The sequence below is a fragment of the Oncorhynchus mykiss genome, chromosome 25 (assembly GCF_057628025.1).
Source record: "Oncorhynchus mykiss isolate SJ-2025 chromosome 25, ASM5762802v1, whole genome shotgun sequence".
In the NCBI taxonomy this organism is placed as follows: domain Eukaryota; kingdom Metazoa; phylum Chordata; class Actinopteri; order Salmoniformes; family Salmonidae; genus Oncorhynchus; species Oncorhynchus mykiss.
This window is the reverse complement of record NC_143046.1, coordinates 47,649,710-47,675,184: the sequence shown is the minus strand read 5'-3', so window position 1 is coordinate 47,675,184 and position 25,475 is coordinate 47,649,710. Positions and strand designations below refer to the sequence as shown.

The 25,475-nt window shown below is 42.4% G+C and overlaps 1 protein-coding gene across 5 annotated transcripts in view; it reads left to right on the top strand.

Annotated features, from left to right (window-relative positions):
* nid2a (nidogen 2a (osteonidogen)) overlaps window positions 1-25,475 on the top strand; it is a 108,777-nt gene that overhangs the window by 498 nt on the left and 82,804 nt on the right. For all 5 annotated transcript variants that reach the window (XM_090220420.1, XM_090220419.1, XM_021584306.3 and 2 more), the window contains exons 2-4: window positions 1,904-2,206; window positions 8,914-9,152; window positions 14,375-15,048. In XM_090220420.1, the coding sequence (XP_090076546.1) occupies window positions 1,904-2,206; window positions 8,914-9,152; window positions 14,375-15,048 (1,216 nt within the window). The remainder of the gene's footprint in view (window positions 1-1,903; window positions 2,207-8,913; window positions 9,153-14,374; window positions 15,049-25,475) is intronic.

Genomic DNA, 25,475 nt, shown 5'->3' with positions numbered 1-25,475 from the left:
ACATATATGAGCACGATAATTAATATGTCAAGAGAAATTTCCTAGTACGGTCACTTAAGAAATAACACGTTTAGTCATATTTTAAAACGTGTCAAACGGTGTTCTGTCGGGGTACATTGCATGTGAACATGGAGTTTAACTAGGCAAATTCAGGGTAAGGAAATTATTAAATTAATAACATCTCATTACTCGTAGCATAGCCTACTGTTTCTAAATACGACTTTGTCATTGTTAGTGGGTCGATTTTGGACATGATGGACTAGGAAAATATGCCGATATATAAGGACATTTGAATAATTATTATTAATCATTCAATTGAGTATTTTGGTTCTATATACCAATCATGAAACACTTGCTTTCTTTGCATCTGTTACATGAGTTCATTAAAGGAAAGATTCAACCATTTGAATGTTATATCGTATTTGTGCGTCTCTGAGCGATATTCTATCGATTCCCATGGTCATTTCATGTTTTTATGTGTATCTGGGCTATTCGCCGTTTAAGCAGACAGACATTTAGCCGGTCTGACACGTTTTGCATAATGCGTCATACTGGCTGTATTTTTGCCTACTTAAATGGCGAATATCTCAGATATACACATGAACAACTGAAATTATCCCAGGAATCGATCAAACATCACTCAGATATGCACGAAGACGATACGACATTGAAAATGGGTGAATCTTTCCTTTAAGTTACTCTTAGGAATCTGTGACCATTGAGTCGCTACCCCTTCAAGGTTGTCAGAGTTTAACTCCCATGGGAAAATCACCCATTTACTCATATCAATAGATCACTTGTTAGAATCCATTCGGGGTCAGCGAAAGAGTTGTAAAACTAACATAAATGTAGTACAACAAAGCAATATTTAGTGCTGCATGTCAGAATAAACTTGTTTTCAACTCTATAAACTATCAGAGGAAATGTATTTTACACATGGTAACTTTTCTAAGAGCATAGAAATATCAAGGCACAATTCGCCAGACAGACAACTCGACTCAAATATATATATATATATATTTGTCAGTTTTGAAAACAATTATCAGTTAGCAGTGGTTTTCAACTGGTTTTGTCACGGGAACCAGGTTGTCTCAGCCGCGACCCAATATTCGCATCGCGAAAAAGAATCGACGAAATACAATCGGGAAAACTAATTTTAATGCTATATTAATAGTAATTGTAGCTATTATATGACAACATTCCCATCTCTTTCATTGTCAATAATACATTTTTGCCCATTCTCTTGATGAAGAATGTTAATAAACTCACTGCGAGACCACCAAATCAACAAAAAATAGTGCTGCAAATTGCCCTAGATTGAAAACACTTTGATTAAAGAAAAAATTTTCAGATTAAAAGATAAAAAATGTAAGTTCAATATAATTTCTACACAATTTGTTACAGGTTTAAGTTCAGACTGGAGTATTTTATTTTATTTTAAAGAAACATTATTTTAAAGCTAAAGTGCATGTTTTTGACACCAAGGTGAAAAAAAGTCATTTGTAGGATCTGGTAACCCTTACAACAGCTGTACTATCACTGAGTCTAACACACTTCTTGAGAGGTCTTCCCTTTGGCCTTTGGAACAATAAATATTGAATTCCAAATTGCCCCTCATCCCTAACTCCAAACCCCTAAGGCATCCTCTAGCTGGGAAGGATTGGATAAGCTATCTAATTACGCCAGCTCGCCCTATGATAGGCTGGATGAAATGTTTTGCTCTATTGTATCCATTCATGAAACAGTTTCAGATCTACAGGAGTGCCTAGGGGCCAGGGTTCACTTGTTAAAAATAGATGTCAATCTCAATGTGACCTCCCAGGTTAAATTAGGGGCCGATTTGCTATTCAGCACTCATTCCTATTTCCCACACTGCACTCTTTCCCCATTCTTTCTTCTCCAGGTGGCAACCAATGGCATCATCTCAGCCCAGGACCTGCCTATGGAGAAGCAGTACGTGGACGATGGCTTCCCCACCGACTTCCCCGTCATCGCCCCCTTCCTGGCAGACATCGACACCAGCCAGGGGAATGGTGCCATCTACTACCGAGTCACCGAGTCGCCCACCCTTCTCAACCGGGTGGCACAGGAGGTGCACCGGGGCTTCCCCGGCGGCCACTTCACACCCACGCATGCCGTCATCGCCACCTGGGAGAACGTTGCCGCATATGAGGAGGTGACGCGTGCCACCGGGCCATCCGATAGAGTGAGTCTGCCTGCATGACTAACTGTCTGTGCACCTGGCTGGCCGTCTGGCTGTCTGTCGGTCAGTCCTTTGTTCAGGCTGTCTATCATTTTGTTTGTCTGTCTTTCTATCGGTCTGTCTATCTCTCTGTAGCGGAGTCTGTAGCCTGTAGGGAGTTACTAAGTATACATGACTACCTCCCCCCTCCCTCCCCCTAGGGATTTGGGTCTCCCTCATCCCTAAACTGCCTCTTGACCTTTGGTCACTGGCCAGAGGTCATCAATCCAGGTCATCAACCGTCCACTTCAACTCGTTGCCCCTCGATCCCTCTACCCTTCGTCCCCCTCCTACCCCCAAGGGCGACTGGGCATCTCTCTCCCACCCTCACAGTCTATTAGGGATCAAGTCATCATAGTATGTGTATTACCCATAGAAATAGAACTACTAGAATGGATATTCCCATTCAAGTCAATGTTCAAGTAATTATATTTCAATGGTATCGTCATATATTACTCACAGAAAAACATGTTATGTGAAAGTCTCTCAAACCCTCCATTAGGCATGTAACTTATCATTAAGAGTGCATATTTCTGGCTAGCTACTAAAGAGATATTGCAGAGATTATGAGGACAAAAACGTAGAAAGCAGCTTGGTTTAATCAGATAACATCTACTCTACTCTGACTGTGCCAAGATCCTAGAATCCGATCAGATGTTTCGGAGTCTTATTCTCTGTAGAGCCTCTGAGGAGTGTTACCTTTCACTATAAAAACACTTGATATAAGTCTATGGGGAGAAACCAGAGAAACCATACTCTTGCCCCCTGCTCAATGGAGATGCTTGTGCTTTCTAATAGGGGAGCAGTGTGAGACTGCCACTGCTAGTGCTAACAGTCATTATCATAATGCTTGGGCTTTACTTCATAAATTAATATATTCAATGTATTGGATTCAAATCGCACAGACAGGCTATAGTGGCTTGTGCATCACACTGATAGCTCTTAGGGTTGCTTGTTCTAGAATCTATAAGGTCCTGGATAGACATATTCACAGAATACAAACCTAGATTTCACCTATCCCATTTATAATTGAACCTTCGCTAATCCCTGCCCCGGGATTTTGGGCCACCAATTGCATCGCTCCAATGGATAGCAACTGCTGTAGGGTCCGACGCCTCGGAAAAGCTCACAAGCTCATGTTTAAATTGCATAAAAGACCGTGAGGGCTATAGCAAAACTGAAACTTTTCTTTAAAAAATAACTAAATAATTGAAGAGTGCACCAGTAGTACTTGCTACTGTGATTCCTGAAATGCAGTGTCTTGAAGGAGTATTTTTCAAATCTAAAATTATACTTTTGTTACATTGTTTGCTACCTCGCTGGTTAGCTAGCTTGCAGTCTCATTGACCACCAAACATTGCTTACGCTAGCTAGCTAACCAATTAATATAACATGTTTTCTCAAAATGTATATTAGCTAGCAAAGTTAGCAGTTTTGAATACAACTCCCATCTGCTGTCAACATCAGCTTATGGTTTGAGAGCACTAGTTAGCTCCAAAAGTGGTTATAGCTTTGACTGCATGCTGATTCAGAGCCATTCAGTGGCTATCCACACTACAAACATCATTTTACCAGGTTCCCGTGAAGCAATTGTAATGACAGTCCAGCACTTCATGATTAGCAAAGGGTCGTTTGTGTTTAATTTCATTGTGTATTAAAAACACAGTATGAAATCATTGTGAGGGGATTTTGCCCAGTTCACTATGTTCGCTAAGCATGAGGGTAATGTTTGTGAAAGTGTTGTCTTAGACACAGTACACCAATAATGCAATAACTTTCATGAAAAATACCAAGATTTTCCCTTCAGCTGCTATTTCATGGGCTCTTGGAATCTGGAGAAACATACACGTTCTATCTTTCAGCCGGGGCTCAGATAATGACGTTTTTAAAGGGTCCCCTTTCCAGCCGGGGCAGTACAGCGATGCCAAACAGCTTTTGTTCCATCCCACCATGAAAAGCTGAGTGTGTTCAGTCTCTACCCACAGGTAGGCTACAAACAAACCTGGGGTATTAAGAGTGACTGGTTGTTCGCTATGAGGGGGGAAGGAGGGGTCCCTCAGGTTGATATGGATTGACTTCAGATTTCTGTGTATGTGCGTACATGCTTGCGTGCACGTGTGTAATGAGGAAAGTCCCACTGACTTGAACTGAACAGCCATAATATTCAGTGTCGCCTAGTGATTCTAATGCGCGTGAATGAATAGGCTTTTCTGTTGGACCAGGGCCCACGCCTTCTCTCTCAGTGAGAGAGAACAGACAGCTGTGAAGGCACACTGGAAATATTGTCTTTTGTTATTTATTAGTTCTGGGGACGCCTCTGCTCTTGCCCTTAACAAGAGACCTCCTTGGAAACACCTCCCTTCTTGTTGAAGTCTCTAAGTGCAAGGGAACATGAGTTCCACCCTCTCTTTCCCCCAGACACCAGATAAACCAAACAATCTGAATCAAAACCGTACAGCTTGTTGATTAGAGGCCTTTACTGTTCTGTTTCTGTTGGATCATGTTCAGAGGGTATTGGTGCCAAAACCAGATTTTGTCCCCCTAAACCACAACCTATCCCCACATTTTATTACATTGGTCTAAGAGAACATGAAAGCGGGCTGTAAAATTAGCAGACCTGTCTGGCAACCCTGTGTGCATGTTTGTGTGTTCTTGTCTGTCCGTCCCTGTGTGTCTGTCCATCTGTCCGTCTGTGTGTGTGTGAGTTCCCATATCATTGGAAATGCCTAATGGACTGGTTGGCAGCCTGCTCGTCTGCAGCTGCGGACGCTGCCTCAAAACCTGGCAACAAACAAACAACGGCATCTGTCTTGTGGCATTTTTGCCATTCCTCTCTCACACACACCCACCTCAAGAGGGTCTGGGAGACGTCTGGTGTGTCTGTGTCTCTGTGTGTTTGTGTGCTCCGATCCCAGACTGGCCCCTAGTCATCACTGACTCACCCAACAGATCCTTGTGGTAGTCTCCAGTTCAAGTGTTGCTGTGACATGACCAGGAATACACTCCTTGAACATCTTCGATAGACAGTATTAATGAAGTTTGTGTGTGTTTTTCTGTGTGTTTGTGCATGCGTGTTTTCCGTGCGCATGTGTGTGTAGGAGTTGGACTCAGTAAAAGCATGCGCTCTTCCTCTGGCTTTTGGTTATTTACTATGTTTCCGCTTGACCGAACGTGGAGGGGAAGAAGAGAGTGTGCCAGCCAGTGTGTTTCACTTCGTTTCGGAGGAGGGGAAGTGACATTTCAAGGGGAAAGGAAAAACCTCTGGATGATCCCTCTGTGTTTTCCTTTGGGATTGGAATGGCTTTATCTCTTGGAACAACACAGCTCTCCAGCCTACCACCTCTCCAGCTCATCCAAGCCTCTGCAACCACCCCCAGCTCCAGATGTCCATCTCCCCACCTCCCTACCTCCCCTGCTGGGGTTGGGGTTGATGGTGGGTGTGTGTGGGGGGGGAGGTAGAGATTGTTGGAGGTCTGTTGAAGTGTTAGCCCTTGAGCAAACATGCAGTGGTGGAAGTCTGCTCTAAACCTTGAGTATTTGGAGCAAATCTCAACAATGAGAGGGTCTGGGTGCTATCATCTCATCAGGCTCGGCACAGTGTCTCCATTACCAGTCCCCTACCTCCACATCAATTCCAACACCCCCTTCCCCCAAATGTATGCTTGCCACCCCCCCCCCCCAACACCCCCTTCCCCAAATGTATGCTTGCCACACCCCCCCCCCCCCCCCCCCCATCTAAGCTTGCCCTCGTCCTATAGCCACACGTGGGAAGAGTAATTTACAATAACATCTTTAAACAATCTTGTATATGGGCTTGTTTTCTAAAGCTGCTCCGAGGCAGTGTGGTCTTGTAATTAGGGAACTTTTCTGTGGCGGGGGTAGGTTGGGGGGGCTGTGGGGGCTGTGGAATTAGTAAGCCTGAGGGTCTTTCTCTCTTGTCTGTCTCTTGTCTTTCTGTCTCTCGCTTTTCTCACTATTTCTCTGTCTTCTTTCTCTCTCTTTCTCTCACACATCTCTCTCTATTCTCTCTCCCTTTCTCTATTCTCGCTCCCTCTCTCTCTGAACCAGATGCACGATTGTCTCTGGGGTCTGGAATGGGGGAATGAGGGTGGAGGAGGGGGTTGTTTTTACTGTGACAGTGGTGATGAAGGTGATAGCTCTGCTCTGGGATAGCTTCTTGAATTACTGGAGCTGGGGGGGGATTTCATACAGGTCTAGGGAGAGATAAGAGAGGTTGGGGGGGTATCTCTGTCCTCAAAGTTGAAAATACCATGCTGGGTGAGATATGGGCCTCTATCACCATTTGCTCTCATTCCCAAACTATATCAGTCTAGGTCTGTAAACTGTGTGTGGCCATCGAGAAGTCATCTTCTCCTCTTCAACGGTTTAAGACGTAACCCCCACTCAGCCGCTCTCTTGAAGTGTTTGTGTTCCCACACTTCCCACACATTTAATTAAACGGCTCAGAAAACCACACTGCTTGTAATAATAACAAATTGCACGAGACAAGACATCAAGAGCGGTTCCCCTCACAAGCCCGCTACACATTTAATTATGGTCTTTTAAACATTTTAGTGGTGTGCTGGACCTCTTTAAAAAGGGTGTGAAAACCAGCTTGGAGGGGGAAGAGGACAGCCTTTAAAAAACTCCATAAAGGGCATGGGGGGAAATGTTTCCGGGGGGGCACATTTGGTGAGAAACCCCGGCTTGTAAAAACGGTGACGCTCCTGTAAAAGTTGGAGGACAGGAATGATATTCGGTCAACATTTTGGAGTGGGGGGTACGGGGGAGAGTGGTGTGAAGTTTAAACATGGGGAGTGAGTGTTAAAATGTTAGAGGATGACTGTCTGTCCCCTGGGCACTAATAGGCAGAGGATAAGAAATGGAATCCAGTGCACTGTACTATACTGTACTTGGAAAGAGCTGTTACAGAGTTTGATTGAAGCTCTGTTCACTTTCAGTTGGCTCTTTAAGTGGTGTGGCTTTTTGATTCTGGACTCTAAACACTTCTGTTATTGCACAGATAATGCTACCACAGTTTGTTGCTTATACACGGTTAAATCCTTACTTGAGACTTATACACAAAATGTTAACTTTTGTGTGAATCATACATTGAGGTCAATGGGAGTCCAAAATACCCATTTTTATTCTGTTCCAATGTTTTCCATAAGCACCGGCCGTTGGCTAAACAGCCAGCTACTTTTTCCATGAGAATGCCCCTGTCTCTGTGTGTGTGCGGGGTGCGCGTCAACCACTTTGTGTACCGTTAGCATCATGCTAACGAAAACGGTCCTCTTGTACATAGAATCGCATCAGTAAGAGAGCCATTCAAGTGGCTCCCTAATTTGTATTCTGGTAGTCTACCATTACTTTTTGGCCATTATCTGCAGTTACATTTTGAAAACATTCGATGAAGATGGTGAATCCTCACTGCAGGAACAATTGGTAGTGGAGAGAGCTTTTTTCTGGTCCAAAATATGATAAAATAAATATTGAATTATTATAAAAGCCCATGATACTTATATGCTATTTGTTAAAGATATTGATATAGACCTACTTATTTAATGAAAGTGTAGACAATGGAGTAGTCAACTGCTGCTTTCTGTGTAGCAGAAACACATGCTTCATCATATATGTTGCTATCAGGTTTCAGGTAAGACCCAAGTGCAGACTGTGTTGAAGTAACAATGTTTATTGCAACAACAGGGGCAGGCAAATGACAGGTCAAGGTAGGCAAGGGTCAATAATCCAGAGTAGTGGGGCAAGGCACAGGACGGCAGGCAGGCTCAGTCAGGACAGGCAAGGGTCAAAACCAAGAAGATGAGAAAAAGAGAGATGGGGGAAAAGCAGGAGCTGAGCCAAAATGCTGTTTGACTTGAACAAACAAGACGAACTGGCAACAGACAGACGGAGGACACAGGTATAAGTACCCAGGGGATAATGGGGGAAATGATTGACACTTGGAGGGGGTTGGTGACAAGCACAAGGACAGGTGAAACAGATCAGTGACAGTTGCAGATAGCTGAGAAAATGCCTAATAAAAGAAAGCTAAAAGAAAGCAATCATATCATGTGGAACAGTGCCACAGAAACTAAACTAAAGCCAGGATTGATGTCATATCTTGACTGCTTACAGGGTAAGGAAACCAATATGTCATTTTGTATCCCTTAAATGTTCTCTTAGAAAATAGCCCTGATCATATAGGCCTAGGCCTAGGCCTAGACGATATCCAAAACAATTAAACATACACTGAATTCATTTCAAATTGTAAAGTCACATCTTTCTACTCAATACCACAACTCATTTTACCAATCTGGGAGGTAAAGTTGTTAAACTATTCAATAATTTAGCTTTGTATTTCAGATGGAATCAAGGCATTAGAATGTGCCAGAGGCCACCAAAATAGAGCTCGTTCAGCAAAAAAATTACTTAGGGGGGCTTGGCACCCCGGACACCCCGAGCTCGGAGAACTCTGGCTGGCTACTCCATGTACTTAGGAAAAGAACTGCTGTTAGCTAGTCACTTGAAATAAAAGCGTCTTCAAATTCCATGAACAGTAAATGCCATGCAAAACATTTCCAATGAAACTGTAAAGGTAAAATGCAAGATTGCAAACTAAAAGGGCTTTGTGCGAACAGTGCACTTACTCCACCCTCTTATCTCCTCTGTAGTTGAACACGTTCCAGGCGGTGGTGGCCTACGATGAGAATGACTCCTATGCCCTCTTCCTCTACCCCGAGGATGGACTGCATTTCTTTGGGACGCGCCCTAAAGAGTCCTACAATGTGGAGATTGAGCTGCCGGCTAGAGTTGGCTTTAGCAGGGGAGAAGTGTCCTTCATATTTTCTCGGATGGAGGGACCCTACTACAGCGTCACCAGCAATGAGCAGAGTCTAAAGAACCTCTACCAGTAAGTACAGGACATCACTACTCCTTATGGCATAAGTCCCAAACATAGAGTTAGTTACAGTTGAAGTCGGAAGTTTACATACACTTAGGTTGTAGTGATTAAAACTAATTTTTCAACCACTCCACACATTTCTTGTAAACAAACTATAGTTTTGACAAGTCGGTTAGAACATCTACTTTGTGCATGATACAAGTCATTTTTGTTTACAGACATATTATTTTTGTTTACAGACATATTATTTCACTTATAATTCACTGTGTCACAATTACAGTGGGTCAGAAGTTTACATACACTAAGTTGACTGTGCCTTTAAACAGCTTGGAAAACTCCAGAAAATGACATCATGGCTTTAGAAGCTTTTGATAGGCTAATTAACATAATTAACATAATTTCAGTCAATTGGAGGTGTACCTGTGCATTTCAAGGCCTACCTTCAAACTCAGTGCCTCTTTGCTTGACATCATGGGAAAATCAAAAGAAATCAGCCAAGACCTCAGAAAAAAAATTGCAGCCCTCCACAAGTCTGGGTTACAAGTCCTTGGGAGCAATTTCCAAATGCCTGAAGGTACCACGTTCATCTGTGCAAACAATAGTACGCAAGTATAAACACCATGGGACCACGCAGCCGTCATACCTCTCAGGAAGGAGACGCGTTCTGTCTCCTATAGATGAACGTACTTTGGTGCTAAAAGTGCAAATAAATCCCAGAACAACAGTAAAGTGTCACGATTATCGTTGGAAGCATACTCGAGCCAACGTGCAGCGTGATCTGGGTTCCACATCTATTTTTATTTAAGTAAGTGAACCGCACAACAAAACAATAAAGAAACAACGAAACGTGACTTCGTGATGCACAAAACACAAAATAATATCCCACAAACACAGGTGGGAACAATAACTACTTAAATATGATCCCCAATTAGAGACAACAATTATCAGCTGCCTCTAATTGGGAATCATGCAAATATAGAAATAATATAGGAATAATAAACATAGAAATAATAAACTAGTACCCCACATAGAAATAATAAACTAATAAACCCCCCAGTCATGCCCTGACCTACTACACCATGGAGAAACAAAGGCTCTCTATGGTCAGGGCATGACAGTACCCCCCCCCCCCCCCCCCCAAAGGTGCGGACTCCGGCCGCAAAACCTGAAACCAAATGGGGAGGGCCGAAGAACCCGCTCATCCCGCAGATCCAGCCATCCAGCCAAGACTGGACACCGGCCCTGGCCTAGACATCGGTGCAGAGGAAGACTCCTGCCATGGAGCGGGACTGGACGCCGTGTCTGGACTGATCACCGGCACAGAGGAAGACTCCGGCCATGGAGCGGGACTGGACGCCGTGCCTGGACTGGGTATCAGCGCAGAAGAAGGCTCCGGCCATGGAGAGGGACTGGACGCCGTGCCTGGACTGGGTATCGGCGCAGAGGAAAACTCTGGCCATGGAGCGGGACTGGACGCCGTGCCTAGACTGGGTATCAGCGCAGAGGAAGGCTCAGGCCTTAGAGCGGGACTGGACGCCATGTCTGGACTGGGCACTGGCGCAGAGGAAAGCTCCGGCCTTGGAGCTGGACTGGACGCTGACACAGAGGAAGGCTCTGGCCCTGGACCTGGACTGGACGCCTTGCCTGGAAGCTCCGGACCGTAGACCCTCGCTGGAAGCTCCGGACCGTAGACCCTCGCTGGAGGTTCCGGACTGTGGACCGTCGCAGGAGGTTCCGGACTGCGGACCGTCGCAGGAGGTTCCGGACTGCGGACCGTCGCAGGAGGTTCCGGACTGCGGACCGTCGCAGGAGGTTCCGGACTGCGGACCGTCGCCGGAAGCTCTGGACTTGTGACACGCACTTCAGGGCGGATGCGAGGAGCTGGTACAGGACGTACCGGACTGGGGAGACGCGGTGCGTGGAGCTGGCACAGGACGTACTGGGCTGTGGAGGCGCACTGGAGACCTGGTGCGTAAAGCCCGCACACATGGCACCGGACAAATGACACGCTCCTCAAAGCAAGTGTGGAGAGCTAGCACATGACTTACTGGGCTGTGGATGTGTGCTGGAGACCAGGTGCGTGGAGCCGGCACAGATTTCACCAGACTAATAGCACGCTCCTCAGGACGAGTACGGGGAGCTGACTCAGGTGGCATTAAACTGCTAACATGCTCCTTAGGGCAAATGTCGTGCATCTTCCACCAACTCCACAACTCTCTGTTCTTTCTCCTCCAATATCTCCATCCACTCACTAACGGTCTCTGACTCTCTCCGTTCACTCTTGTCCAGTTTCTCCCTCTTCTCCCAGACTGGCTCTGGTTCACTCCTCGGCTACCCCTTGTGTCCCCCCCAAAAACAATTTGCGCTGTTTCTTCGGCTTTCCATGTGGCCATGAACCCTGGCGCCGTCGCTGTCCTCCCTTCTCTCCTTGTGTCTGCCGCCAAAGAAGGCGATCCTGTCCTGCCAGGATTTCCTCCCAAGTCCAGGATCCCTTCCCATCCAATATCTCCTCCCAAGTCTAGGATACCTTATCCTCCTGAGCACGAGGTCCTGTTGTGGTGGGATATTCTGTCACAATTGTCTTGGAAGCATACTCGGCCCAACGTGCAGCGTTATCTGGGTTTCACATCTTTTTTATTTAAGTAAGTGAACCCCACAACAAAACAACAAAGAAACAACGAAACGTGACTACGTGGTGCACAAAACACAAAATAATATCCCACAAACACAGGTGGGAACAATAACGTAATTTCCGGACTATAAGCCGCTACTTTTTTCCCACGCTTTGAACCTCACGGCTTATGCAATGATGCGGCAAATTTATGGATTTTTCCCGCTTTCACAAGCATCATGCTGCAAAAAAACTGAGCACTGTCACATAATGTGACGTAAGTTGAGCGCGCTCAAACTTCCCATCATTCTGTCATTTTGTCACCCTCATCATGGCAAGGACACGGAGAAATGCATTGTTGTGAAAGTCAACAAGAAAAGATGGTTGACGGAAGGCCTAATGCATGAATGGCATACGGAGTGTTACGGCAAGCGACCGGGAGGATTCTTTCACAAGAACAAGGCATTGCTCGTGTTGGACAGCATGAGGGCCCACATAACAGATTCTGTGAAAGAAGCCATCAAGAGGACAAACTCAATTCCAGCTGTGATTCCTGGGGGCACAACAAAGTATTTGCAGCCACTCGACATCAGTGTAAATCGTGCATTTAAGGTGGCGCTCCGTGTTCAGTGGGAGGCTAGAATGACAATTGGGGAGAAATCCTTCACTAAAACGGGCCGCATGCGAAGAGCAACTTATGGTCAAGTCTGCCAATGGGTCCTGACAGCGTGGAGCATTGTCAAAAAATCCACTATCATCAACGGGTTTCGAAAGGCTGGACTGCTGCGTGTTGAAGAGGGCAGCATGAGCTCAGCGGGGAATTTGTCTCCTGATAAAAGTGACGAGAGCGACAATGAAAACGATCCAACATCGGATGAAGCAATTCTGAGGCTATTCAACTCCGACACCGAAGGAGATGACTTCAGTGGTTTCAGTGCACAGGAGGAGGAAGATAGTGACCAATTACTTTCTTGGTAGGCTACTGTTTACTGCTATTTATTTTTATTTTTGTTACAAGCCGTGTTTCGTTAAAGCCTATTTATTTTTGTTACAAGCCGTGTTTCGTTAAAGCCTATTTATTTTTGTTACAAGCCGTGTTTCGTTTAAAGGCTGTGTAAAGGTAATTTTGTTCAATGTACCGGTAGGCACCTGCGGCTTATAGACATGTGCAGCTTATTTATGTACAAAATACATATTTTTTAAAAATCCAGTGGGTGTGGTTTATATTCAGGTGTGCTTAATAGTCCAGAAATTACGGTACTTAAATATGATCCCCAATTAGAGACAACGTTTACCAGCAGCCTCTAATTGGGAATCATACAAATCACCAACATAGAAATAATAAACTAGAACCCCACATAGAAATAATAAACTAGAATACCCCCCAGTCACGCCCTGACCTACTACACCATAGAGAAACAAAGGCTCTCTATGGTCAGTGCGTGACATAAAGAACCTTTGAAGATGCTGGAGGAAACAGGTACAAATGTATCTATATCCACTGTAAAACAAGTCCTATATTGACATAACCTGAAAGGCTGCTCAGCAAGGAAGAAGCCACTGCTCCAAAACCACCATAAAAAAGCCAGACTACAGTTTGCAACTGCACATGGGGACAAAAAATGTACTTCTTGGAGAAATGTCCTCTGGTCTGATGAAACAAAAATAGAACTGTTTGGCCATAATGACCATCGTTATGTTTGGAGGAAAAAGGGGGAGGCTTGTAAGCCGAAGAATACCATCCCAACCGTGAAGCACGGGGGTGGCAGCATCATGTTGTGGGGGTGCTTTGCTGCAGGAGGGACTGGTGCACTTCACAAAATAGATGGCATTATGAGGGAGGGAAATGATGTGGATATATTGAAGCAACATCTCAAGACATCAGTCAGGAAGTTAAAGCTTGGTTGCAAATGGGTCTTCTAAATGGACAATGACCCCAAGCATACTTCCAAAGTTGTGGCAAAATGGCTTAAGGACAACAAAGTCAAGGTATTGGAGTGGCCATCACAAAGCCCTGACCTCAATCGCATAGAACATTTGTTGGCAGAACTGAAAAAGCGTGTGTGAGCAAGGAGGCCTACAAACCTGACTCAGTTACCAAAATTTCAGGGCCAAAATTCACCCAACTTATTGTGGGAAGCTTGTGGAAGGCTACCTGAAACGTTTGACCCAAGTTAAACAATTTAATGGCAATGCTACAAAATACTAATTGAGTGTATGTAAACTTCTGATCCACTGGGAATGTGGTGAAATAAATAAAAGCTGAAATAAATCACTCTCTACTATTATTGTGACATTTCACATTCTTAAAATAAAGTGGTGATCCTAACTGACCTAAGACAGGGAATTTTTACTAGGATTAAATGTCAGAAATGGTGAAAAACTGAGTTTAAATTTGGGTAAGGTGTATGTAAACTTCCGACTTCAACCGTATATCGAATAGCTTATCTGATGTTATAAAGCTGGAATCTGTTATTTAAGGTTTTTAAGTGTTCCAACTGTTTTGACACATTTTACAGAGACCTTATGTAAGGACTTCGTAGTAAGATAGATAGTACATGCAGTTTCCTTCTCCTGAACTGCATAAAGATGCTTCTTCTCCTTTTCTTCCTTTCCTCAGGGTTGGTAATACTGGCGTACCTGGTGTATGGCTCTTCCACATCGGCAACCGCTACTCCTTCGAGAATGTTGTGCCCGCCGCTGTGGGTGCTGCTCTCGCCACGCCACCTCCTAGAGGCCAGGAGGGCGATGACAGCACCACTGCAGGGTACTCAGAGTTAGAGTACCCCGAAATCTTCGAAGAAGAACCCGACGAGGACTACCCACCCATCGCCGACCCTGACTTCCAGTCCCCCACTATCCCAGAGTTCCTCCAGCCCTCACACTTGGACCATGGCGCCCTCCCGGGTCAATCCCGCCTGCAGCCCTATGGAGGTGACCTTCCTTTAACCTCTGACCCCCAGTATCGTGAACATGACAACCATGGCAAGCCACCTCCAGCATCCGGTCCGTCGGGTCCAGGGGAGTACCCGGCCAAGTACCCAGCCCGGGAGCCCGAGCCCAGGAACCAGCCCCACCAGCCCCCTCTGGAGGACGTGAAACAACAGCAGCAGCTCCAGCCCCAGGCACAAGCCCCCCAGGTTGTCCCTCGACCGGAGCACACGGTCCTGGAGGTGTTCCCCAACAACAGGGGAGAGAGCAGCCCTCATATGGAGAGCGATCCCCCACTTGCCCCCCATGGCGGACATTTTGTTAGCGTGGTGGAGGAGGAGGACGTGGACTTTGACACAGGAGGTGGGTTCAAGTCTGAAGTTCTCTCTTAAGCTAGCTAGTTCGGTCAGTGTTCTTCACTGTGGGGTCCTGAGAACCCACAGTGGATTTGCAGGCTTTTAGTCCAACCCAGTACTTGTAACATACCTGATGCAACTCATGACCTCCTCTTGTATACTCATGTATATCACCTTTTGTCTTTTTTGTTTTTTGTCTGCCTTTCACTCTGTCCATCTGTAAACCAACTTCGCACTCAAGGCTGGATAGGACCTGTTCTCATTCACCATAATGCCTTGGTTTCATTGTTTATATCTCTGATACACTCTTGACCTGTAAGCTGGTCACTTCTGTTTATAATTGAAACAGCCTTTCCTCACTCTGACACCATCCTAGGGTCAGTATTTGTATTTATTAGGGATCCCCAATAGCTTAATGTGTTTGGAACCCAGGAAGAGTAGTTGCTGCTTTGGGGATTGTGAAGAGACCTCTGGTCGCATGTCTTGTGGGTATGCATGTGTGTCCGAGCTGTGTGTTAGTAGTTTAAATAGACTCCTCGGTGCATTCAGCATGTCAACACATCTTACAAAAACAATAGTGATGAAGTCAATCTCTCCCCCACTTTGAGCCATGAGAGATTTACAATATTAGCTCTCTGTGTACATTTAAGGGCCAGCCGTGCTGCCTTGTTCTGAGCAAGTTGTAATTTTCCGAGGTCCCTTTTTGTGGCACGTGACCACTAGACAAAACAATAGTCCAGGTGTGACAAAGCTAAGGCCTGCCTTGTTGATAGTGTTGTTAAGAAGGCAAAGCAAAGCTTTATTATGGACAGACTTCTCCACATCTTAGCTACTGTTGTATCAACATGTTTTGATCATGACAGTTTTACAATCCAGAGTTTCTTCAAGCAGTTTAGTTTAGGATTTAGTGAATGATTTGTCCCAAATATAATGCTTTCAGTTTTTGAAATATTTAGGACTAACTTATTCCTTGCCACCCATTCTGAAATTAACTGCAGCTCTTTATTAACCTCTAGCACTTAGCCATCCCAGATCCGGGATCGTGAATACAGCCTCAAGCTCATTACCATAACGCAACGTTAACTATTCATGAAAATCGCAAATGAAATAAATATGCTAGCTCTCAAGCTTAGCCTTTTGTTAACAACACTGTCATCTCAGATTTTCAAAATATGCTTCTCAACCATAGGAAAACATTAATTTGTGTAACAGTAGCTAGCTAGCGTAGCATTTAGCGTTAGCGTTAGCATTCAGCAGGCAACATTTTCACAAAAACCAGAAAAGCATTCAAATAAAATAATTTACCTTTGAAGAACTTCAGATGTTTTCAATGAGGAGACTGTTAGATAGCAAATGTTCAGTTTTTCCTGAAAGATTATTTGTTTAGGAGAAATCGTCACGTTTGGCTACCAAAAAAACCCGAAAATCCAGTCATCAAAACGCCAAACTTTTTTCCAAATTAACTCCATAATATCGACTGAAACATGGCAAACGTTGTTTAGAACCAATCCTCAAGGTGTTTTTCACATATCTCTTCGATGATATATCGTTCGTGGAAGTGTGCTTTCTCTCCTGAATCGCAGGAGAAAATGCCCGCACCTGAAGATTACGCACCAATTTAGACAAAGGAAACCGGGCGGACCCCTGGAAAATGTTGTCTCTTATGGCCAATCTTCCAATAATATGCCTACAAATACGTCACAATGCTGCAGACATCTTGAAGAAACGACAGAAAGGGCAGGCTCGTTCGTGGTGCATTCACAGCCATATAAGGAGACAATGGAAAACAGAGCTTCAGAAATTTTGCTCATTTCCTGTTTGAAGTTTCATCTTGGTTTCGCCTGTAGCATGAGTTCTGTGGCACTCACATATAATATCTTTGCAGTTTTGGAAACGTCAGACTGTTTTCTTTCCAAAGCTGTCAATTATATGCATAGTCGAGCATCTTTTCGTGACAAAATATTGCGCTTAAAACGGGCACGTTTTTTTTTTCCAATAATGAAATAGCGCCCCCATAGATTCAACTGGTTAAGAGTTGCAGTGATTTCACTTGCTGTAGTAGCTGATATGTATAGTGTTGAGTCATATGCATACAAAGACACTCTGGCTTTAGCCAAAGCCAGTAGCATGTCATTAATAAAGATTGAAAAAAGTAAGGGGCCTAGACAGATGCCCTGGGGAATTCCTGATTCTATCTGGAGAGGCTTCCATTAAAGAACACCCTCTGTGTTCTGTTAGACAGGTAACTCTTTATCCACAATATAGCAGGGGGTGTAAAGCCATAACACATACGTTTTTCCAGCAGTAGCATTTTATCTGGTCAAACAGTTTTGGAATGATTTTTTTTTTGAAAATGTCAGTGAAGACACTTGCCAGTTGGTCCGCGCATGCTTTGAGTACACGTCCTGGTAATCCATCTGGCCCTGCGGCTTATTGAACGTTGACCTGTTTAAAGGTCTTGCTCACATCGGCTACCGAGAGCGTTATCACACAGTCATCCAGAAAAGCTGGTGCTCTCGTGCATGCTAAATATCATATGTCCTAATTGTAGAGGTCGGGTATATTATAACTTAAAAGCTGTTATATAGTGCAGCCCTTGTTCGCCGATGTGAATCAGAATGATTTGCTTTTAAAATGTAATAAATATGAATAGATGTATTATAGGGCTAGGATAAAGGATTATATAATTAAAAAAACCTGCCTAGGTTCTCTATTGGAGTAGGCCTATATGATTCTAAAATAATTGTTATGACCTTTTACATTTAAAAAATACATCTCAATATAAAAAATGTAAAGGATGATTATTCTTCACCGGCAAATAGATAGATTATGTATTGTCAACAGGGTTGTTGTCTCTAGTGTATGTGGGCTGGTTAACACTGGGATAAAGTGATTCAAGTTAACGGTTAAACTAATACAACAATTGGCATATGGAAGCAAGAGAAAGGTGTATTATATATTTCTATATAAGCTATTTATGCTACCTATTATATTCTTGATCCTAATGATTATAGGCCTAGGAGTAAAACAGCTGTGGTGATAGTGCAACGGCCCTGGAATAAAAAACAATGTGTAGGTGGAGAGCGGGTTGGTTTTACAGGTTTACTCGTTCTGGATTGTCAGTACTGCATGTGTTCTTGGCTGACGTGCCGTGGCTGTGTCGGAATCGATTGTGAGTAGAACTTGAGTATGCTTTCCTATAAGAGAGTGCCCGGGGTTGGCTTGCGGTTGGCTCTGGCACAGCCATAGCATGATACAATAGGATATAATGTGATGCCTAAGCAGAATATTTACTTGCAGTCATTAGCGGCCGTTAGAATCTATGTTCCTTTTTCCTTCTTTTTCTTCTCTTGACTTTATATTGCACTTGGCATCTTTGATAAATTAGGTCCATTACCGCCACAGACCTTGTTCGTCTTTCAGTCACCCACGTGGGTATAACCAATGAGGAGATGGCACGTGGGTACCTGCTTCTATAAACCAATGAGGAGATGGGAGAGGCAGGACTTGCAGTGCGATCTGCGTCAGAAATAGAACTGATTTCTATTGTAGTCCTTGGCAACACAGACGCTCGTTGGCGCCCACGAGCAGTGTGGGTGAAATCATTGAATAACTTAGATTTCTACATTTATTTTTGCAACGCTTGCGCACGCGATGCGAGCAGTGTGGTCAGCCTGTTAGAGCCTTGCTAGGGCTTTCAAATATTAGCATGCATAAGATCGTGCTGTTATTATTGTTACACATTTTTTCCTGACTGTTTTCCATTTTATTTGGTTAGTTCTCTTAGGCATCCTCATAGATTATGTTATCATGGGACTACCCATATTTCCCTCTGGTCAACAGCAATTGGCGGCCAAGGGTTTGCCTTAGGACACAAATGTGCGTCATGAGTCAGGGAGATGGTCTGATGGTCTTAGTGACAACAGACCTAGATATGGGGGAGGTTTTAGTGGGTGGAATATTAGGACAATTGGAGGTTTACAAAGTTGCAGCTACAGTATGCTTAACAGTGCACATTATTATGATACAGCTATATGGACACTTAATTATCATTGTACTTTTTAATGGTAAGTTTACAAACATTGGTTGTGGTAAGTGGGGAAATAAGTATAGCAAGCTGTAATGGCTTAGCAGATCATAAATAAAGAAGATACATTTTTACATGGCTAAAAGAGAAAGAATATAATCTGTTGTTTACAGGAAACTCATTCTACAAATATAGATGAGGTTGGGTGGAAAAAGGACTGGGAGGGAGAAATATATTTTTGTCATGGACAAAGAAATTTAAAAGTGGTGATTATACTAATTAATACAAATTTTGATCTGATTGTGCAAACAGATCCGCAAGGAAGATGGATTATACTAAATATGCTACTGGACCAAAAACAGATCTGGCTAAATAATCTATATGGGCCAAATAATGATGATCCACACTTTTTCTAAAATATATATAATAATCTTTTGAGCTCACAAGCAACAAAATAATCTATTATTATGGTGGGAGATTATAATATTGTTTTAAGTACCTCAATGGATCGTAAAGGAAATAATTCTACAAATGATCACCCTCAAGCACTTAAGGCGATTACAAAGATCGTGGATATATGGAGGTTGAAAAACCCTGACCTAGTGAGATATACATGGAGGAGGCTTAATCAAGCTAGACGTCTTGATTACTTCCTAGTCTCGTTCTTGCTGGCATCAAAAGTTTAAAAAGTATTAATAGCAGACTGAATGCGACCGGATCACCATCTAATTGGCCTCCATATAACTCTTACAGAATTTCCATGTGAATGGGGATATTGGAAAATGAATCAAAGCCTTTGGGATGACAATTTGTTAACTAAGACAAAATAATGAATAATTTACTTTTTTTCTACAACATTCAGTAGGTACAGCAGATCCCCTTATTGTATGGGACACTTTCAAATGTACTTTTAGAGGCCATTCAATACAGTACTCATCATTAAAATAAAAGCAGTTTAGGTCAAAAGAGATTAGACTAATAAAGGAAATAGAGAAGTAACAGCGGAGGTAGATGGTAATGGAACTGTACTATAGAGGCACGAAATAGGTTAGAGGAAAAACAAAAAGAAATGGAGGTAGTTATTCAAGAATGATCAAGTGTAATGTATTACAAAATAAAGCAAATTTTATGGAAAATGGGGAAAAATGCATAAAAATTTTCTTGAATCTTCAACACAGAAATTCTACCAAAAATAATTTACAGAAACACATTACAAATGGAGTTATCCATGATTCAACAAATTATATTTTGAAAGAGGAAGCAAAATATTTTAAGCGTGTTTTCTTTTCAGTCTCCATTTCCACTGAATGATGATAGCTGTAAGGATTTCTTTCATAATAATAATAATGTAAAATTAACAAATTTACAGAAAGACCGGTGTGAAGGATAATTTACAGAACAGGAACTTTTTGAGGCAATAAAATCTTATATTGGAGATAATGTACGACAATTACTTGAAACAATTGAACATTATGAAACATTGAAGATACCAGGTCTGGTCGTCATAGTAGATTTTAAAAAGGGTTTTGACAAATTATGATTAGAATTTATATAGAAATGCATGGAATACTTTTGCAATCTGGATCCCTGCACAGTCTCATTGAAGATCTTGATTAGTTTTCTAGCTTCTCTGGATTAAAACCTAATTATGGCAAGTGTACCATATTTCATGTTGGATCATAAAAAAAATAGTGTTTACACTACCGTGCAGTTTACCAATAAAATGGGCGGATGGTGAAGTAGACATACTTGGTTTTCACATCTAGAAAAATATAAATGAACTTACCACAATTCATTTCAATAGAAAGTTATCAAAAATAGATAAGATATTGCAACCATGGAGAGGTATTTATGGAAAAATTACATTGATTTATTATTTGGTCCTATTACAGTTTACTTACTTACTAATGGCATTGCCTACTCCAAATGATTCATTTTTAAAATCATATGAGCAAAAAATATTTTTTTTGGAATGCTAAGCCAGACAAAATATACAGTGCCTTGCGAAAGTCTTCGGCCCCCTTGAACTTTGCGAACTTTTGCCACATTTCAGGCTTCAAACATAAAACTGTATTTTTTTGTGAAGAATCAACAACAAGTGGGACACAATCATGAAGTGGAACGACATTTATTGGATATTTCAAACTTTTTTAACAAATCAAAAACTGAAAAATTGGGCGTGCAAAATTTCTTTCAGTGCAGCAAACTCTCTCCAGAAGTTCAGTGAGGATCTCTGAATGATCCAATGTTGACCTAAATGACTAATGATGATAAATACAATCCACCTGTGTGTAATCAAGTCTCCGTATAAATGCACCTGCACTGTGATAGTCTCAGAGGTCCGTTAAAAGCGCAGAGAGCATCATGAAGAACAAGGAACACACCAGGCAGGTCCGAGATACTGTTGTGAAAAAGTTTAAAGCCGGATTTGGATACAAAAATATTTCCCAAGCTTTAAACATCCCAAGGAGCACTGTGCAAGCGATAATATTGAAATGGAAGGAGTATCAGATCACTGCAAATCTACCAAGACCTGGCCGTCCCTCTAAACTTTCAGCTCATACAAGGAGAAGACTGATCAGAGATGCAGCCAAGACGCCCTTGATCACTCTGGATGAACTGCAGAGATCTACAGCTGAGGTGGGAGACTCTGTCCATAGGACAACAATCAGTCGTATATTGCACAAATCTGGCCTTTATGGAAGAGTGGCAAGAAGAAAGCCATTTCTTAAAGATATCCATAAAAAGTGTCGTTTAAGGTTTGCCACAAGCCACCTGGGAGACACACCAAACATGTGGAAGAAGGTGCTCTGGTCAGATGAAACCAAAATTGAACTTTTTGGCAACAATGCAAAACGTTATGTTTGGCGTAAAAGCAACACAGCTGAACACACCATCCCCACTGTCAAACATGGTGGTGGCAGCATCATGGTTTGGGCCTGCTTTTCTTCAGCAGGGACAGGGAAGATTAAAATTGATGGGAAGATGGATGGAGCCAAATACAGGACCATTCTGGAAGACTCCTTATGGAGTCTGCAAAAGACCTGAGACTGGGACGGAGATTTGTCTTCCAACAAGACAATGATCCAAAACATAAAGCAAAATCTACAATGGAATGGTTAAAAAATAAACATATCCAGGTGTTAGAATGGCCAAGTCAAAGTCCAGACCTGAATCCAATCGAGAATCTGTGGAAAGAACTGAAAACTGCTGTTCACAAATGCTCTCCATCCAACCTCACTGAGCTCGAGCTGTTTTGCAAGGAGGAATGGGAAAAAATGTCAGTCTCTCAATGTGCAAAACTGATAGAGACATACCCCAAGCGACTTACAGCTGTAATCGCAGCAAAAGGTGGCGCTACAAAATATTAACTTAAGGGGGATGAATAATTTTGCACGGCCACTTTTTCAGTTTTTGATTTGTTAAAAAAGTTTGAAATATCCAATAAATGTCGTTCCACTTCATGATTGTGTCCCACTTGTTGTTGATTCTTCACAAAAAAATACAGTTTTATATCTTTATGTTTGAAGCCTGAAATGTGGCAAAAGGTCGCAAAGTTCAAGGGGGCCGAATACTTTCGCAAGGCACTGTATGTGCCTACTTATATAATGAATATACTTAAACCCAAAATGGTTCTCCAGTAGATTATTAAGAAAAGCTCATCCTTCATACAGATTACAACTTCTCATTTCCGACTAATTTAACATTTAATTTTGTTTAAAGTATCGCCCTTTCTTAAACAAGCCATACAAAGATGGTTACAATTTCAGTTTTATCCTCCAGAAAAGATAGAACAAATGTTAAGGTTAAACTCAAATATATTGACTAATAAAAACATTCTTTATGGAATAAAACAATTTACGTTATGAATAGAAATGGAGGAGTTATATGCAGTTGTCGAAAATATATGGAATTATCTGCTCAATCCAAATTTTAATCCAACTGATTGCACTACCACAAAAATGGAGGAGGTAAGTGGAAAAGGGACAAGGTAGGGAACTTGTTTGCCTGGCATATATTAAAGATACAAATTGGCTGAAAGGAACTGGTATAAATAGAAAAATACAGTGAGGCAAAAAAGTATTTAGTCAGCCACCAATTGTACAAGTTCTCCCACTTAAAAAGATGAGAGAGGCCTGTAATTTTCATCATAGGTACACTTCAACTTTGACAGACAAAATGAGAATTTTTTCTCCAGAAAATCACATTGTAGGATTTTTAATGAATTTCTTTGCAAATTATGGTGGGAAAAAAGTATTTGGTCAATAACAAAAGTGTATCTCAATACTTTGTTGTATACCCTTTGTTGGCAATGACAGAGGTCAAATGTTTTCTGTAAGTCTTCACAAGGTTTTCACACACTGTTGCTGGTATTTTGGCCCATTCCTCCATGCAGATCTCCTCTAGAGCAGTGACGTTTTTGGGCTGTTGCTGGGCAACACGGACATTCAACTCCCTCCAAAGATTTTCTATGGGGTTGAGATCTGGAGACTGGCTAGACCACTCCAGGACCTTGAAATGCTTCTTACGAAGCCACTCCTTCGTTGCCCGGGCAGTGTGTTTGGGATCATTGTCATGCTGAAAGACCCAGCCACGTTTCATTTTCAATGCCCTTGCTGATGGATGGAGGTCTTCACTCAAAATCTCACGATACATGGCTCCATTCATTCTTTCCTTTACACGGATCAGTCATCTTGGTCCCTTTGCAGAAAAACAGCCCCAAAGCATGATGTTTCCTCCCCCATGCTTCACAGTAGGTATGGTGTTCTTTGGATGCAACTCAGCATTCTTTGTCCTCTAAACACGACGAGTTGAGTTTTTACCAAAAAGTTATATTTTGGTTTCATCTGACATTCTCCCAATCTTCTTCTGGATCATCCAAATGCTCTCTAGCAAACTTCAGACGGGCCTGGACATGTACTGGCTTAAGCAGGGGGACACGTCTGGCACTGCAGGATTTGAGTCCCTGGCATCGTAGTGTGTTACTGATGGTAGGCTTTGTTCCCGGCTCTCTGCAGGTCATTCACTAGGTCCCCCCGTGTGGTTCTGTGATTTTTTTTTATTGTGATCATTTTGACCCCACGGGGTGAGATCTTGTGTGGAGCCCCAGATCGAGGAAGATTATCAGTGGTCTTGTATGTCTTCCATTTCCTAATAATTGCTCCCACAGTTGATTTCTTCAAACCAACCTATTGCAGATTCAGTCTTCCCGGCCTGGTGCAGGCCTCTTAAAGAAGAAGTTACAGGTCTGTGAGAGCCAGAAATCTTGCTTGTTTGTAGGTGACCAAATACTTATTTTCCACCATAATTTGCAAATAAATTCATTAAAAATCCTACAATGTGATTTTCTAAATTTTTTAAAATCATTTTGTCTGTCATAGTTGAAGTGCACCTATGATGAAAATTACATTGCTCTCTCATTTTTTAAGTGGGAGAACTTGCACAATTGTTGGCTGACTAAATACTTTTTTGCCCCACTGTATACCCGTTTCATCTGAGGACAAAAATGTTGACAGCTGCGCCATACAGGTTGCAAAATAAATGGGAAGAGATTTTCGATGTACCAAATCCATGGCACTTGGTTTATGAACTGGTACAAACAACTACACTAGACTCAACACTTAGTTTTTCGATTTAAATGATTATATAAAATTCTTGCCACCAACAGAATGCTATATATATATATGGGGCATACAACAATCTCATTTCTGTAGATTTTGTTGCGACGAGACAGAATCAATAGATCACTTATTCTAGTATTGCTTGTCTCTGGTCACAGATTCAGGAATGGTTAAAAAATCACAACATGCACTTAAAATGAACCTTTCAAATAGCAGTGTTGGGCGATCTGGAAAGCCATAGCCAATCAATCAATAATATAATAATACTCGTGGAAATATTTTCATCTTTAGCTCACATTCTGTGAATAATATATGATTAGAAAGATTCAACAGTTTTGTAAAACATCACAGCACAATTGAAAAATATATGGCACATGGAAACCAACCAAGGATGGTCTATGGTTGTAGGTGGGATGAGCTGAGAGTGGCCGAGGGTTGGGATTAAAGAGTTTGTTTGGTAATGTATTGTTATATATAAAAGTACCATGTATGTAAAATGTATGTATATGTGTCAAAAAAATATGTATATGTGGTTAAAAAAAGAAGAATGCCGCTCTCCCCACAGGTGTGATTACTACCTATGAGGGTTTAGAGCTTGAGGTAGTCACCTCATACATGTACTTGGGAGTATGGCTAGACAGTACACTGATCTTCTCTCAGTACATAGCCTGCAGTTTGACAAGGTTAAATCTAGACTTGATTTCCTCTATTGTAATCACTCCTCTTTCACCCCAGCTGCCAAACTAACCTTGATTCAGATGACCATTTTACCCATGCTAGATTATA